This window comes from Pagrus pagrus (genome assembly GCF_965226575.1).
Source record: "Pagrus pagrus genome assembly, chromosome: 3".
Classification (NCBI taxonomy): domain Eukaryota; kingdom Metazoa; phylum Chordata; class Actinopteri; order Spariformes; family Sparidae; genus Pagrus; species Pagrus pagrus.
Genome location: NC_140187.1, coordinates 24,534,415 through 24,550,659, shown reverse-complemented (window position 1 = coordinate 24,550,659; position 16,245 = coordinate 24,534,415). Strand labels below are relative to the sequence as shown.

General features: G+C 41.7%; 2 protein-coding genes across 2 annotated transcripts in view; one reads left to right on the top strand and one right to left on the bottom strand.

The window, feature by feature from the left end:
• Positions 1–547: 547 nt before the first annotated feature.
• On the top strand, positions 548–6,584 carry glrx (glutaredoxin (thioltransferase)). The gene is made up of 3 exons (XM_084346710.1): positions 548–844; positions 2,183–2,314; positions 6,083–6,584. Exons 1-2 carry the CDS (start codon positions 638–640, stop codon positions 2,294–2,296), a joined length of 321 nt encoding a protein of 106 aa, XP_084202836.1. The 5' UTR covers positions 548–637; the 3' UTR covers positions 2,297–2,314; positions 6,083–6,584.
• The window catches only part of rhobtb3 (Rho related BTB domain containing 3), a gene marked incomplete at its 3' end in the record, with an annotated part of 27,223 nt that continues 17,082 nt past the window's right edge, over positions 6,105–16,245 (bottom strand). The window contains exons 9-13 of the mRNA XM_084346732.1: positions 15,410–15,515; positions 13,986–14,159; positions 9,088–9,254; positions 8,699–8,795; positions 6,105–6,223 (exon numbers count right to left, since the gene is read on the bottom strand). Of these exons, the coding sequence (XP_084202858.1) occupies positions 6,105–6,223; positions 8,699–8,795; positions 9,088–9,254; positions 13,986–14,159; positions 15,410–15,515 (663 nt within the window). The remainder of the gene's footprint in view (positions 6,224–8,698; positions 8,796–9,087; positions 9,255–13,985; positions 14,160–15,409; positions 15,516–16,245) is intronic.

The window sequence follows — 16,245 nt, the reverse complement described above, 5'->3', positions numbered from 1 at the left end:
TTTAAAGCTGACACAAGAAACTGTTGTTTTTTGTTTTTTTTAAATTCTGGACTAAAGTGGTATGAGCCCCACCGCCTAAAGACCTTGATCCGACTAGCTAGCATATGCATTTTGTTTCGGAAGGTACTGAAAAACAAACACATCATCATTTAACTACTATTTTCTTTTTAAAAAACAGTTTTGTAATGAGGTTACATCTATGTAAGATTAATAACTGTCATATGACGTCAGTGTAACTTTGTTTTAATGCCATTCTTACACCTAGGTTAGCCTGTGTAGCCTAGAGCTAACAGGGCTGCTCCATAATAACAGTTCTGTAACGACAGCTGAATGTATCAACATTCAACACGCTACTGTTATCCTCAATAACCCTAAACCTCCGTCATAACCAGCTAAAACTTCACTGTAAGTGTTAGTACGTTTAATAAAAACTTATTAGCATTAGCAAACCTGAAAAGTCCTTAGCTTGTGCACGCGCTTACGCTCACCAGCGTGCAGTGTCTCTTTAAGAAGGGGGCGGGGCCGCTGCCACGTCATGATTACCATAATTGACAAAGCGCAGGGCGAGCGATCATCTTTCTGTCTTCTCCTCCATTGATCTCACTCTTTCCCTCCCTGATCTTCTGAACACTTCAAAATGGCGCAGGAGTTTGTGCAGACCAAAATCAAAGGAGACAAAGTGGTGCTTTTCATGAAGCCCACGTGCTCCTTCTGCATCAAGGCCAAAGACGTTTTGTCCAAATACAAATTCAAGCCTGGACATTTGGAGTACATTGACATCAGTGGACGCAGCGACATGGACACCATGCAGGACTATTTCCTGGAGCTGACCGGAGCCCGCACGGTAAACACAACGCCTCTTTGTCTCAGTAGGAACAAGGGAGTATGAGCAGCTTCAAGGCAGATGTGTCACTAATGGAGTCATGTGTAGCGTTACCAGAGGAGGAGGGAAGGTAAAGAGCACTGACACCGTGAATATAAACAGAGGTTTAGCTTTTAATATTGAACGTTTGAGCATTAATAACTTATAATAAATAATAAATACCCGGGACGTGTTAATTTGCTGGCTGGGATTCAGTTATTCTGACTAAAGTTTTCCATGAAATCAGTGCAAAGAGGAGGAAATTGTGACATCAAAGAGGGAGTCAATACAAGAGGAAGTGCGCACGCAGCAACATGATACCTCCCACCCATGATACAGCATCACATTTATGACTCATGAAACAAATGTCCTTTTGTGAAATAATAGTTTAAAGTTGTATGTTTTAGTAATATTATTAATGTAGATAACAATCCTGTCAAAGCATATGTAGTGGTGTAGGAAGTACTCTGATACTTTAAAGGATCTACTCTAGAAGTTAAAGTATTAATGTTGCATAATTATGAGATGTTGTGTTGATACAGATTGTTAGTAATCAAGGAGAATGATGAGATAATATTTGGAAGTGATGTGCATTTGCATAAAAAATGAAAAATCTTAGTGCCAAATTGTAGAATAACCATTGAGAGGATGTAACTAAGTAGACTACTACAGGTAGACTTGTACTTGAAAGTACAATTTTGAGGCACTTTACTTGAGTACGTTCATGTTCTGCTACTTCATACTTATACTCCACTGCATTTACTTGATGGCTGCGGTTACTAGTTACTTGTGACGGTTAACTAATCAGGTGGTGATGTGCGCGGGGCATTGAGTGAGACCACAGAGAGAGGAGGCTGCATCAGAGCCAGAACAGTTTGTATAATTGTATTTTATTGGCAATCGCACGCTACAAAGCACTGATACTGGTGATCATCAGGTTGATCCCCAGTTCTGACTTGACAGTGCTTGTTTTTGTCCAATCGGGAGTCCAACCGAAAATGAACTGCAACCCAATCCAGAGGAATTGAAAGGGAAAATCAGCAATTCTTCTCTGGAATAGGGAAATGTGCATAAATGCATGAACACAGATTTAAAAATAGTTTCCCATTAACTAATCCAACCGGAGTATCAGTTTCTGGTTAAACCTTTTCTGCTCATCGATGTGCACATTGCTCAGAGATGTTAAAGGGATAGTTACCTTGGTACGACAGACAAAAGAGTAGTGTCTCGTGGTATTTATTGTCGTATCACCCATCCCTACACAACGACTGCATATGAACCAGTTGCATCCCTGTTTGTCTTGTATCGATCTGATCGTAGGTGCCACGGGTGTTCATCGGTGAGGAGTGTGTCGGAGGCGGCAGCGACGTGGCGGCCCTGGAAGAGAGTGGTAAACTGAAGGGCATGCTGCAGTCTATCGGAGCCCTGCAGTGACCTGCTGCAGACCCCCTGGTACAGTACAGCACACCGCACAGACTCACACTCGTATAATGTGTCTGGCTGTGGAAAGAAGGGGAGGGGGGGGGAGTAAAATAGGAAAGCATTTGCAATAGCAGGCAAGAAAAGGAGGTAGGCGTTGCCCCACAGAACACCCAGAGCAAGTCATTAAGTGCATTAATTAGTGGCGGTAAGCTCTCATTAGTGTAGAAATAAATAAGTGAAGGGAAATAAGACGCCCGAGGTGGTGCTCAAAGACATAAGAGGTAATTGCTCTGTGGTGAAGGCAGGAGTAAAATCTGCTCTGGGCCAACACTGTTTCACATCCTGATGGAAACGTACAGATGGGAGACAAATTGAAGGAAATGAGTGAAAACACATAATGAAGGCAGAGGCTTCTACACAGGGCACGAGGGGGATTATTGAATGGTTTGAAATTAACTTTGAACATGTGCTAAGATCTTCAAAATCATCAGCTCTCAAACCCCAAATCAACACCGAAGGTTTTCAAACAACACGTCATATTGAAATCAGACAAAATGATATCAATCTGATGATGGCCTGACTGAGAAGACATGCATCTTCAGGAAATAAGCATCAGGAGAGATGAACAGACATCATCATAATGTCCTGTATGTAGGACTGGCCTTGTTCAGACTGCCAGCCCAAATCTGTTTTTTTGAATATTCAGATTGCGTCTAGATTGATTTTAGAAAGTCTAGACAACTAAAAGAAAAGGATCAATTAAATTAGTTTTTTGTGAATCAGATCCAAGCCTCATTTAGAGGTTTTTTTCTACAGGACACTGAAAACGGATTTTAAAGTGTCTTTTGCGACAATCGCAACATGACACATGACGGCAGAAGTGCAGCAGAGCGGCTGAGCAGAATCCATGCGGCTACTCGCAGAGAGTCCTGGTGCTACAGAGGAGTTCTGCACCGCGATTTTAAAGGCGCAATGATGAATCTAAAGCTTCTGTGTTGGAACACCGTGTTACCAGCGTATGTGGTTACTTACACATACTTAACATCATTACCACAGACACCCCTGCAGATAGGTTGGTGATGTCCGGACTCACAAATCCGATCTGATCAATAACAGTGCAGACAGAGTTTCAGAGACTCGAGCCTCATCCTGGCACAACACTTGACTGTAAAACAGGTCTGTTTTTAAGAGGAGAGGGGAGGGAGAGGAAATTCATGAGGACAAAAATGAATGCAGTCTACACGAACGGCTGTACAATAATGTAGAAACACAGCGAAGTGCAGACACTCATTGAGTCGACGGTCGGTTCATTCTAAAACATGTCTTTATTTAAAGTCAGACGTCATGGTATCTACAGTCTGTACAACACTGGCCCAGTGGGGCCATGTGTGTCTCCACACACTGAAGCACGCTTTGTTTTACAGTCCAGTTTTTCAACTGTTATTCACTGATGTTGTTTTGAAGAGTTGGACTGGGATTTATCTGACGATTCCAGGGAGACACACACTTTGTTGTTGTTGTGGTGCAGCAGCAGGTGAAATAAACCAATTGATCTGACTTGTACATTGTGAAAATCTCACAGTGGTAGATTTCTTGTATTATATACACAGCCTGCTGCTACATCTCTGTAAGAACTGGATATAAGTCCAGTTGCATACTGATTATTTTCACAAATCATTGATTAATCGCTTCATCAAAAATGTCAAAGAATTGTGAAAAATGCTCCAAAACCCAAATACTCTTCATTTGATATCATAAATGACAAAGAAAAGCAGCAAATTCTCACATTTAAGAAGCTGGAACCAGCAAATAATTGACAATTTTGCCTTTTAAAAATGACTGAAACAATTAATTGATTATCAAAATATTTGGCTAGTAATTTTCTGTCAGTCAGCTAATAAATGAATCAACCAATTGTTGCAGCTCTGGGTGACGATTGACTGACACTGCTCCACTGAATAAAAGAAATAGTTGCAAAATATCCATTTTTTTCAATAATCATGCACCTCTTAAGTAAATCCCAGTGAAAAAGCAGACTGTAAAATAGTGTCACCCAGTTGTCTGTTCAGTATCATAATGTCATAATCATGTCCACATACAGTAAAGTCTACAAAAATAATTGCAGCACCAATAAATCATAATCTCGTTATGATTAAGAACAAACTCTCAAATTAAAAAATAGGATAAAATAAATATTATGTTACACCCAGAGGCATTGTGGTTTTCACTGTACCAACTTATGTTCATGATATGGTTGTTTTTTTCCTAAATCATTACACTGCTTCTGTACATGTAAATGCTACAAAAGGCTTTTGCCCTTTGGTGTGAGAGACACAGACAGACCATTATTATTTGTTATTGCAAACAGATAAAGAATAGTTTCAACATTATTTCATACTGACCTGCAAAGGAAATGGTGTAAAAGTCCAGCTCAAAGGCTTTAAATGAAATTTCAAAATACATCGATTATTGTTCTGGATTTGGTGTACAGAGCACTTGATTTCGATACAGGCTATGTGTAGTTTAATTTGAAGACTTGATTTCAAGCCATCTCTGAATGGAACCGATCAGACTGAAATACAGACTGAGCCACAAAGAAGTTGGAGGCTCAGAGTTATTTCAGTTTAAAGGGCCGTCCACACCGAGAACGATATCTGTAACGACAGGAGCCAAACACTGTGCGCTCCTTCCTTCTTTAAAGAAGAGAGGAGAATCCAACACTCTGTTACAAGAGTTGTCGTCTCTTAAATACAACTTTTATTCACACTTTCCTACAAGTCAACATCAGTTGTCCTGGCAATCTTGGAAGAGGACGTAAACGAACTTCAGAGACCCCATCGGTGCCAAACACTGTTTGGTGGTGTGTCTCAGGTAAAATGACGCTTTTTATGTGTAATTTGCAGTCTAATATTACATTATATAAACCTTTTACAAGTTGCGATTGGGTATATTCTGATGGATTCTGATTGGCTGTCAGTGTTTTTATCGTTCATCAAATCGCGCTGATCCCACAGATATCGTTTGCCACTGTCGTCATCATCTAGTTAAAACAATTATTTAAACTATCTGTTTATAGTTAATGTTATAGTTATCATTCTCGGTGTGAACGGCCCTTAAGAAATGCTGCATGTGCACACATACACAATTCAGGACACAGGCGCATCATCATGGACCACGGTTTAATTGAATACAGAGCCGTCCCGTGTCCAGCGCACAGAAGACACAAAGACGTCCCCAGGTGTCCGGTAGAGAAGGAAACGCTGTCCTCCCTGCTTATTCAACCTGAAGTCACGATACCCGTTAACTGTAGTTTGAAACAGTCCGCACATGATCCTGCTCTGTTTCAACAGATGTGTGGTCTATTTGATGGATCTGTTCTGCTAATGGAGCCATTTTGTGTCACAGTTCATCTTGGAAATCCACCATTTTGCATGAGCCAATAGAAATATAATTTTTTTCACGGAGCCTCCAGCCGGTTATTTTTTATTCATATTGGGTGGTAAGGATCAGTCATTTTGTATTGCCCGTGTTGGAAACGTCATTATACAAAGGACACACAGCCATTCCTCCGGGGGAGAAGAGAGGCGTGTCACAGCGGTGTAAGTCGCCGCTCGACGACGTTGTCCCATCGGTTCAGGAGTCTTTTGACATATTCCTCTGCAACAGTGTCCTTCAGAATCAGCCCTTCATCCAGCAGGACAAACAGAAAAGAAACCATTTCTCCCGTCTGTTTCTCACTCTTTGTCATTATGTTCTCCCTGCTCTCCCTCCTCTGCTCTCCCCCCTTGTTTTCCACAGGTCTTTTGGCATCCAGGTGAGGTCACATGACTATGCAGCGGGACTTGCGTAGTTTGCGTCGCCGCTGCTGGTACTCGCTGAGCTCCTGCAGGTAGCCTCTGGATGGCCAGCGTAGCCTCTCCACCTGCTCACGCTCCTCCTCTGGAACAAACACACACACACACACACATCATAACTGTAATCAAACACAACTATGGAGATGTCTTGCTGATAAAACCACTACAGCAGGATTTACTGTACTTGGCACACCCTCACACAGACACATTCAGTAGTAACACTTTGGATCGTTGCCATGAACACGGCCGACGAGGCCGAAATATCTGATCAGATTTTGTTCACACTGACAAGCGACAGAATATCGACGGCAATCGATCATGTGCTGTCTATTTATTCTGCCCTTTGACTTCCCTTGTGCCCTTCAATACCCGTCCAATGACCTTAAAATGATTTCTGTGTGTATGACTAATGAAAACAATAAAACGTGCTACTGCTACTAACCACAGCCATGTTGCAGTTAATCTTTGTGATGAGCCTGCTTTTATGTGGCCTATTAAATGCATACGACTATAATAACTGAGGTGCAATCAAACATAAACTTATAGTATAAAGCATACTATAAGGAAGCATGACAGCCCACAGTCTGATACATGCATACTGCCATATTGTGCTATATGTCAGTGTATGTAGGTTTTCACAGGTGTCTTAAAACACTTAACATTCTAGTAACTCTTTATATTAAAAGGTGCACTATGTAGCTTCAGAAAAGAAATTCAAGCTGAGAAAGTTCATATCTATAATAGTAAGGTAATAATACAAACTGGGAAATATTTATGTGATATATTTGCATATAAACGAGCCATCCTCGAGGGGAATAAGGTCACAAGAGAAATGTTTGAAAGTAGAGAGGTGGCTAAATTGAAGGCTCCTGCAAAAATAGACAATGTAAAACAGATTGAAATTGTGTTTTCCTTTGAGGACAGTCATGAATATAAATCAGTGAAAATGTTTCTCTTAAAATTTCTTCCCAAAACTACATAGTGTACCTGAAAGTCCTTGTAATAAGCATTAGTTAATAGGTAATATAGCTCTTGTAAGTCCTTAAAAGCTGCTTATTGACATTATTTGGACTATATAAGTGCTAATAATGGCATCATAAAACATATATTGTTTGCTTAAGAACGTTAACAAAAACCTTTTATATTTCTTACAGTTGTTAATAATACAAACACATTGAGTTTAACTGATATTGTACCATTGTTTAACCACGTAGCTCCTTTGTTGCTCTTGTAAGATTAAAACATGCTTTGTCATGCACTTATTAACAGTGAAGGGGTAACCATGCTTTCTGCAGCTACTGAATCTTAAATGAGAACAATGCTTTGTTACAATCAACAAACACTTTATTTTTCACCTCTTGACAGTTTGTTTTAAAAAGACTACAAGACATGCAGAATGACTCCAGGTTAAGAGTTGAACCCGGCCCGCTACAGTAAGAACTTTGCCTCAGTACATTGAACATGCTCACTGTCGGGTAAGCCATCTGAGCACACCCACTCTCAAGAGTCAACACTGTCTTAATTTCAGAAGTGATGTTTTATATCTGTGAGTTTCCTGGGGAGATCACTTGGGAAAACGGTGCTTGGCAGAACTAGCGCTAGTAAAAAAAAGTGTAGTAATAACAGATGCAACGGCAGCACTTTCAAGGCTTTAGAAGCATTAGCTTTGTTCAGTAATAATAACAGTGTTAGTAATAGTCGCTGACCTAGATCATCATGAATGAATGACACACAGTACCAGTCGCAATAAGAGAGGAAAATGGGGTCCTGTCACCATGGAAAACATGCCCATAATTCATGCAAGGTGTCATAGGGGCTAGGAATAAGAATATCTTTTGCAGTATGCTGTATGCTGTTTGCAGTATGCTACCCTTATAAAGCATTGTTCTCACTTTAGATCCAGTATCAGCAAAAAGCATATTTAACAGAAGTGCATACGAAGGTATGTATCAGTCCTCATAAAACAATTAAGAGTGGCATAATATGTAAGTTAGTTAAACTCAATCAATGTGTTTATAATGCTATTATACACAATTATCAGCAACTAAGCGGTCTATAAACTGTTAACATGTTTCTTATAAATGTCTCAAACTTACCTGTATAGTCTTTATTAATGTTAAGCATCTTATGAGGACTCATAAGGGCTTTATTACCTATTACCTAACTAATGCTTATTACAAGGGACTTAATATAAAGCTTAACCAAAATTCCTAAGGTGACAACGTGGTGTTTCATTTGAATTGACAACCAATTCGTGGACACCCTGATTACGCCTCATGGATTTTACAAACCGGTTGGGCATTGGACGAAAGACTGAGAACAAGCCTGCTGTTCACAGGACTTATCTGAGACGGAGGGATCCTAACCTACATATACTGTGTAGAAAAACAACAGATTCTCAAGAGCCTGGAGGCACATAGACTTCATTATTTTAGTCCGAAGCCAAAATCAGCTGTTTCTTTTCGCCATCACTCCGTGCAGTATTCTTAGCTTTTGCGTAACCATCACTTTCAGGGCTTATTTGGATTCTTACTGTGTTTAAAGCAATGCGCACACTTACCTGAGAGCTCCAGGAAGTCAGGTTTGTGGCTGAAGATCAGGTAGTTGTTGGCGATGAAGTGGAGGAGCCACACATACAGCTGCTCTGCATTGTGGCACTGAGAATAAAAACCGACATGAAGGTAGTGAGAATTAATGCTTTTCAACAGATAACTGTGAATATCTGCTGCAGATGGAGGCCTGAGGCTACGACAAGCACAGAAAAACAAATTGCATTTGAAAAACGACAAGACTTCCTTTTGCATATCGGCGGCTGAAGGAAATGTCAGATCATAATGGAGTAGTTATCATTTAACACAGAGAAGCCACAGTATCTCCCGCAGGTCTGTTTATGTTCTCTGCTCATCTCTCTTGACCTTTTTTACCCTCGCACTCATAAATTGCACTGACCTTTGCTCGCCGGAGTAGTCGGATCACGCTGATACCTGTCGACGACAGCTCTCTACTGGGCATGCTCTGGAGGTAAGCGCACACACACACTTCACACAGATGCTGCAGACGTTTCACCTGGTACATCTCGGCACAGACCAGCACGGCCATGGCCTGCAGCACACTGGCTGGACACACAAACACACACACAGCTCTGTCTGACACACTGATTATGTAGTAATTATCAAACATGCATTGTTGTTCCATCTAAAGATTACATTTATTCAAAAGCTGGAAACATTTTTAAGGATATAAACCTCCCGAAGAAATCAAAGGCTTTAAAAACGCTCCCCGAAGTAAACAAAGTGTTTTTATGATTATTGGTCCACAAATTAAATTGGAATAAAGCCACACCAGGAATTTCAATGAAGCTTAAAGCAACCATATAATTATCAAAGCACTTTGTGGGTCTGTTATTTTACACAAATTAGATGCTGAGCAAATCCAAAGGCATCAGTAATATCAATTAGAGTCTCTTTCAGCAGAGTTTTTCACTTTGACCAAAAACTTTGTTTGCTTGTTGCAACAGCGCACATTGACATGGTTGACTGTTGGTATCTTACAGAGAAAAGATATATCACCAGAAAGATTTATTAAGCCCCCTCCAAAAGAGCTACAGTGATATATATTTCTAAATTAACAAGAGATAAAACAAGCATATGTATGTCAAAGGTGTTGCTTGTCATGACAAACCCACAGAAGAGTAGCCCCCGACTCAACACCTACCCTCATCTTTACTGTGCATTTTAGTATCTTTCAGCTCATTGTTTTGGTCTTAAGGCCCTCAGCTCTACAGCTCTGACCCACAAGCAGCTGTTTTGAGCAGAAAGCTCTAAAAACCCTCTGCGCACTGAACCAAAGAGCAGACAGACGCAGCTCGCAGCTCGCTGGTGAACATAGTGAAACATTTAGCAGCTCAAGAGCCCGACGTTCCCTCAGGAGTTGATAGAAACAGAGCTAAAAGAGAGAGTGAACACTGTCAGGTGGCCAGAAACACAATCCGAGAATAAGACAGAAGTATTTACTAACAGCGCTTTTCTTCAGCATTATTTATTTATAAAATGCTTTTAAAGAAAAGGACAGGATGGACCAACCCACACAGCAATACTGATGTAAACCAAGAATAACATTACATTTTTCATTACCTCCGGCAAAGACATTATGTTTCCTGTATCCATTTGTTGGATTACACCAAAACTACTGAATGGATTTCCGCAAAACTTGGACGGAGGATGGGTCTCGCTCCACAGCAATATTAAGAATAAAACAGACTTTAATGACCCAATACTGAAAATATTAACTGACGCCTACAAGAGCAAGTTTAACAAGGGTGTTATCTCTAAAATGTATAAAGTCCTAATGGAAAAGATATCCAACACCACAGAATACATTAAAGAAAAATGGGAGAGAGGGTAACCTTTCAATCTCAAGTGAAAGTTGGCTTGATATGTGTAGACTCCAGTGGAAATAAATGCTTTATTCGTTTCTTCATATCACCGTATTATTCCTGTTGACCTTCTGATAAGGTGCGCTGATAAATATATGTATGGTATTTTGGTATCAGCCTGCAAAAAAGCTATAACCAGGCGCTGGTTTCTTCCTGAACCGCCCACAATACAAGAATGGATTGATATAGTGAATAACGTTTATGTCATGGAAAGGATCACTTTCTCCCTTCGCCCTCAGAAAGAAGTGTTCACTAAATTCTGGACTAAATGGATTAAATACGTAAAACCTTTACTACCAGATTTTGTGGAGGTATGAAAGACCCTGTTAAGCTGCTTGTGTCTAACAAACGGTATTGGTTTTAGTTTCTCACAAATCTCCCCTTGTCTACTTTTTTTCTATTTTCATGCACAGCTTTCCTCTCCCAACCTGTAAATAGTTCTTGTCTACAGAACATATGTGGACTGCTGAAGAGTTTAAGCTGACTTTGTATGCATTTTTGACTTTTTATATGAACTGCTGTCCCAATAAAAGAATGTAATAAAAACATATGGATGTTGCTGCAAGGAAGAAAGACACTACAGATTCTAACATGTGGAGGCTTCACACACATCTGGCAGCACAGACGATCTCTGCAACCTGAGATTAGACACCAGTCAGTGTTCAGCCAAATGTGAAATATGGTCACAGTCTCTCCTTCTGTCTGAGTTATGGCATTGCATAATGGCATGAAGAGTGTTTTTACAGAACATTGTGATGTCACATTGAAGGTGACCTTTCACTTTTTGGATATCAATTATCACAGTGTGGAATTTTTTCATAATCAATATATGAATTCTTGACTTATGGCCAAAAATGTGTTTTGTAAGGTCACAGTAACCTTTGACCTCCTAAATCTAATAACTTCATCCTTGAGTCTAAGTCGTGGTCGGTGCCAAATTTGAACTAACTCCCCCAAGTTGTTCCTGAGATAACGTGTTCGCGAGAACGAGACAGACGGGCAGACGGGCCGAAAGCATAATGCCTCCAGCCGCGGCCACCAGCAGCACGGAGGCGTAATTAAACCACGTGATTTCTATGATTAAAAACTACACACATCATCTTCACCATTCAAGTCGCATTAAATTTACCAGCTAAATCATTTTGCGCTAAATAATTTTAGCACTGCTCTTTCCAAGCTGTCAGATGACATCACACACATGTGCAACAAGCATCACACACGTAATGTCAGTCCCATTATGTAATGTCAAAATGTCAAATCAGATGACTCATTTGTGTCAGTCAGAAACCGCCTGAGACATCCCTCTTTTTCTCCCATAAACACTGATCCTCTGCCTGCCTGACAGGCTGAGCTGCAGCCACACGGAGCAGAGGAGTTCGTCCTGCTCGGCTGCACAATCATCAAACATAGAAAATGAGCGCTAATCATTTATTCTCCTCGCACACAGTATGTACGGCACAGTATTTATCTGAATGAAACGCTCCTCCTTTGATTCCTGCAACCTCAGTTCTTGTCTCCACTGGTGGAGTTACCTTGCTTTGACCTTGAGTGCTGAGCTCTTACATAACGGTGCAGCGGCTGCAGCCTCTGGAGCTCTTTCATGGCTTTAATTTCCTGTTCCCGTTACTCAACCTGAGGCTGTATCTCTGGAAACAGCTTGCTTACCCTCCCTGTACCTAAGCTGGATCTTAAAGGCTGCCTGTTGAAGGTTTTTCATGATTTTTTTTTTTTTTCATCAAAACATCTCATGCCACGAAATAAGGGGATTGTCAGCACTCAGTAGCCGGCTATTCAGAACAGATTATTCTGAGCCTTTATAATGTCTATTCAGCAGCTTCGTTATATAACAATAGCGAAAAGGAAGATGACAGCCAATGTTGTAATTAACTCTAATTCTGTAAGTGCGAGTTATATGGCTTTATCTATTAATTAAGGAATGTAAAATATTGTTTTTCCTCTATGAATCTGTAATCTGTAGTCGGAAGGACTGAATCAAGACAGACTACAATTTCTTGTCGGCACATGCACACACACACACACACACACACACACACACACACACACACACACACAGCTAAGTCCCTTAAGACATATTTGCATAAGCTTGTCATTCAAAGCTGCATTAAGTAATCTTTTGCCACTAGGGGGCAGAAAACCTAAAAAGTTAACACAGCAAGGAGCCTTAATGACATTTATCCAGTTGTTTTGGCTAAGCTGTTAGCACGCAGTAGTTCACTTACACATGTAGCAGACAGAGAGCAACATGGACATTACACCGGAGTCCCTCTGGCCGGTAAAACCAATATTCACTGGCACTTCTGGTCCATTTGCTTTTGAAATGTTTGACTGTGTTCACCAGCTATTTACCTCGACTCTAGGCCGATCAAAGGTACACACAATCTTGTGTGCGTAAGCCTGTGGCCTGACAACAGTGTACAGTTTATAAATGCACCAAAATTTGCCCCAAAACAACAAGCAAGCGGCTGAGAGCTGCTCAAAGTGGTGATTTCCAGTGGGATCAGCCGTATCAGCTTTCACATTACAAGCAGTGACTTGATTCAGCGTTGAAATAAAAAATATCACTTCATGTAACTTTTAGGTTGTAGAAACACTTCAAACAATATGTAATGCACTTCAGCTCACTGCCACCGACCGCAGGGAATGACCCTCACTAATTACTTTGAAAATGCGGCGCACAATGTGACAGATAGTGACAGAGGAAAAACAACAACAACAACACGTCTGGGGCCGTGAGTTGGCGCGGTTAAAAGCAGATGAAGCAGTGATGCCACGGGTTGATTTTGTCAGCAATAAATCTAATTTAATTTTAAGCCCGGTGCTGTTCCCCGCGCGCCTCCCGAGACCGACACTGGCAGCATGTCGCAGTCACACAGATGGTTGATGGCACTTGTCATCTGCGCTTCCGTTTTGTGAGCGAGGCCTCGAGGAAAACACTACTGTACCTCTCTGAAGTGCTTTATGATTTGGTAATGACGCTGATTCCTGCGGCGCGTTCAAATTACATCAAAGGTCCGTCGTCCTTCTGTTGCATTGGTGGTCAGATCCACGGCATCTCACTCACAAATCAACCAGTGTAGAGTAATTATCAAACTCTGCAAACTCTAGTTTTATTTACAGCAACAGCCAGAGGGAGAGGTTATAGACGGGTGAATGAGTAACACACTGACCAAGGGCTTCCCAGCGCAATCAATCTCACCACTGCACAAAAGCTGCTACAGGGTTTAATTAGTCCACAAGATAAAGAGGACGGGAGGGCCATTTTCTTACTATATTTAGGCCTCCCACTGGGGATGTGTTTGCAGTTTTAGGTGCCATTAAAACTGCAAACTGTCGTTAATCTTGAGGCATACTGTAGTGGCCACTGTGATATACTTTAGTGCAGTAAACTCACCAGGACAGCAGGAGTCAGTGTAGAGGTACTCCAGGAAAGACAGGAAGGTGTCTGAGGAGACTCCGTGGATGGGCACCACTCGGCTGCGGGCTTCTGCATACTTCCCGCTGAACATGGCCGCCATGACGTCACAGCGCGCCACCAGCACCGCCCGGTGTGCTGGCAGTACACTCCCTTGAACACACACACACACATACAGACGAGCAAAATTAACATATAGGTTTAGAATTTGAGAGTAGCGTCGAGGAAAGTCCCAAAGAGCTGTGAAGTGAAATCCTTGAGAGTGTAAACTGTTCATGATTACAGTGTTTAAAGGGTCACACCGCCAATTTTACACTTCATAGTGTGTTTCATATGTGAAGAAAAGTGGCATAAAGCCTTTTGTGGCTCCTTCAAAGTTGCATTTTGGGTAATGTAGGCGCCAGGTTTTGAAAAGCAGTCCACTTGTCTAGCATTGCTCTCTGTTGGACTCATTATGGACAAATAGAAACAAATTATCACAATTGATACCGCAGAACCAGAGATATCGCCTTTTTTTATCTCATGCATGGTGCCTCCATTACCCACAATACATCTTAACCACTGAGTGACCTCACTGGAGGCAAATTATCAGATTACATGCAGCTTCCTCTGGAGCCACAACAGGCTTTATACTACTTTATTCTTCCTTTATAACTTCCTAAGACCTGTAAACACACTTTAATGTGTATACCTGGTGGAGTTACCCTTTAATTTGGACTGATAGTTATAGAATTACCATCAAACAACACAGTTTTAAATAATTTAAGTCAGCACTATTACATCACTAACATGTCTTTTTTGCCTCATTGCAAAAGTACGTAGGCCAAACCTAATTCAATTTGACTTGTGATGAGTGATGATCCGTCACAGTGGGCCAAATTCAAAAATCAGGAAACAAATGACACGAGAAGCCCGAGCACAAGTCCTGGCATTATATAATAACTGCTATTAAGTGTCGTTAACAGCCGGTGACAGCTCTCACCACACGCCATCAAAAAAAAGAAAACCCAAACTATTCTTGTCCTCTGTGACCTCTGAGAGCTGAACTCACAGCTCAGAGGTACAGGGACAAGAAAAGCTCACTGCACTTTTTTCAATGAGCTGAATATTGATTGAGGAAAGCTTTGGGGCAGTATTTCTGGTTTTCTCAGTTTGATCCTTTAATAGAGAATTGGCTAAATGCAGCTCATGGAGGAGCTGTTGTCGAGATGAAACATGACAGGAGCGGAAGGCGGCCCGGTCCCTCGGACCGTTTTATCTTATTTTGCCTCCAAATGGATGATCAGGCCCCGGGACTGAGATCATAATTCAATCCCAGCTAATGAAATGTGACCTTCCTCTGCTGTGTGACCGTGCATGCATTTGTTAATGTGCGCGCGTCGATGAGATCAGCGTGGACCCACCTTGCACCATGAAGATGACATCAGAGTAAAGGGGAGAATTGAAGAGGTTGACAAGCGTCTGGGGGCCGAGCTGAGCTGCCCTCGCGCTCGGTGTGTCCCTGGGGCCCTGTGCGCACACACAGAAGAGAGAGGAAGCCAAAAGAAACGGACAGAGGGAGTTAACATTCCTGTGCTGAATGTCAGGTACTAGTTACCAGCATATTTGCCATTCTGTGCATCAATCTCACCTCCCCAGTGGAATACAAATGGCCTCTTTGCCAGTCTTGCTTAGCGCTACCCAAACATGCTTCAACTGCAATGCCAAGAAGGACACGACGGAACTGAAAACGCACTGAGAACCAGACGGCCGTCCAAACTGTCTATTTATTAACACATTCCTGCTCATTTCAGGCATTTAAATGAAGCATGAAGCAATAAAGTCTGTGTGCCTAGTACACTGCACAGCACAGCACAGCAGGTGAAATCAGTAGCATGAGACCGGCTGTCAGAGTGTCGTTTTGGATGCGCACAAGTGGTTTCGTTAAGTCTGCAAATGAGTGTCATCAAAGCGTCCCATTAGCATTACATGACCTTTTTCAGTCGACTGAAGCACAAAGAACTCCATATTCTCGCACCGCTCTGCCGCAGAGGGAGCGCTCAGCAAACACCCGAGCCTTCAGAAGAGGCAGCAACAGATTCAAGCCTCTTTTGTAAGTCAATGGGAAGCTTATGGAAAGCAGATCTCGGCCGGTCTCCCAGACCAAGAGAGGACTGAGGCGACCCGGAGGTGTTTGCAGAGGACGGGATCGACTCACAACAGGACATTAGGGCGTCTCATCGCGTTAAAGTGGCTCGGC

Bases quoted from the DNA above. Each gene is read 5' to 3' on its own strand.
- glrx (XM_084346710.1), top strand. From the start codon at position 638: ATGGCGCAGGAGTTTGTGCAGACCAAAATCAAAGGAGACAAAGTGGTG. The intron at 845-2,182 runs GTAAACACAACG...ATCTGATCGTAG, and splicing joins AGCTGACCGGAGCCCGCACG to GTGCCACGGGTGTTCATCGG.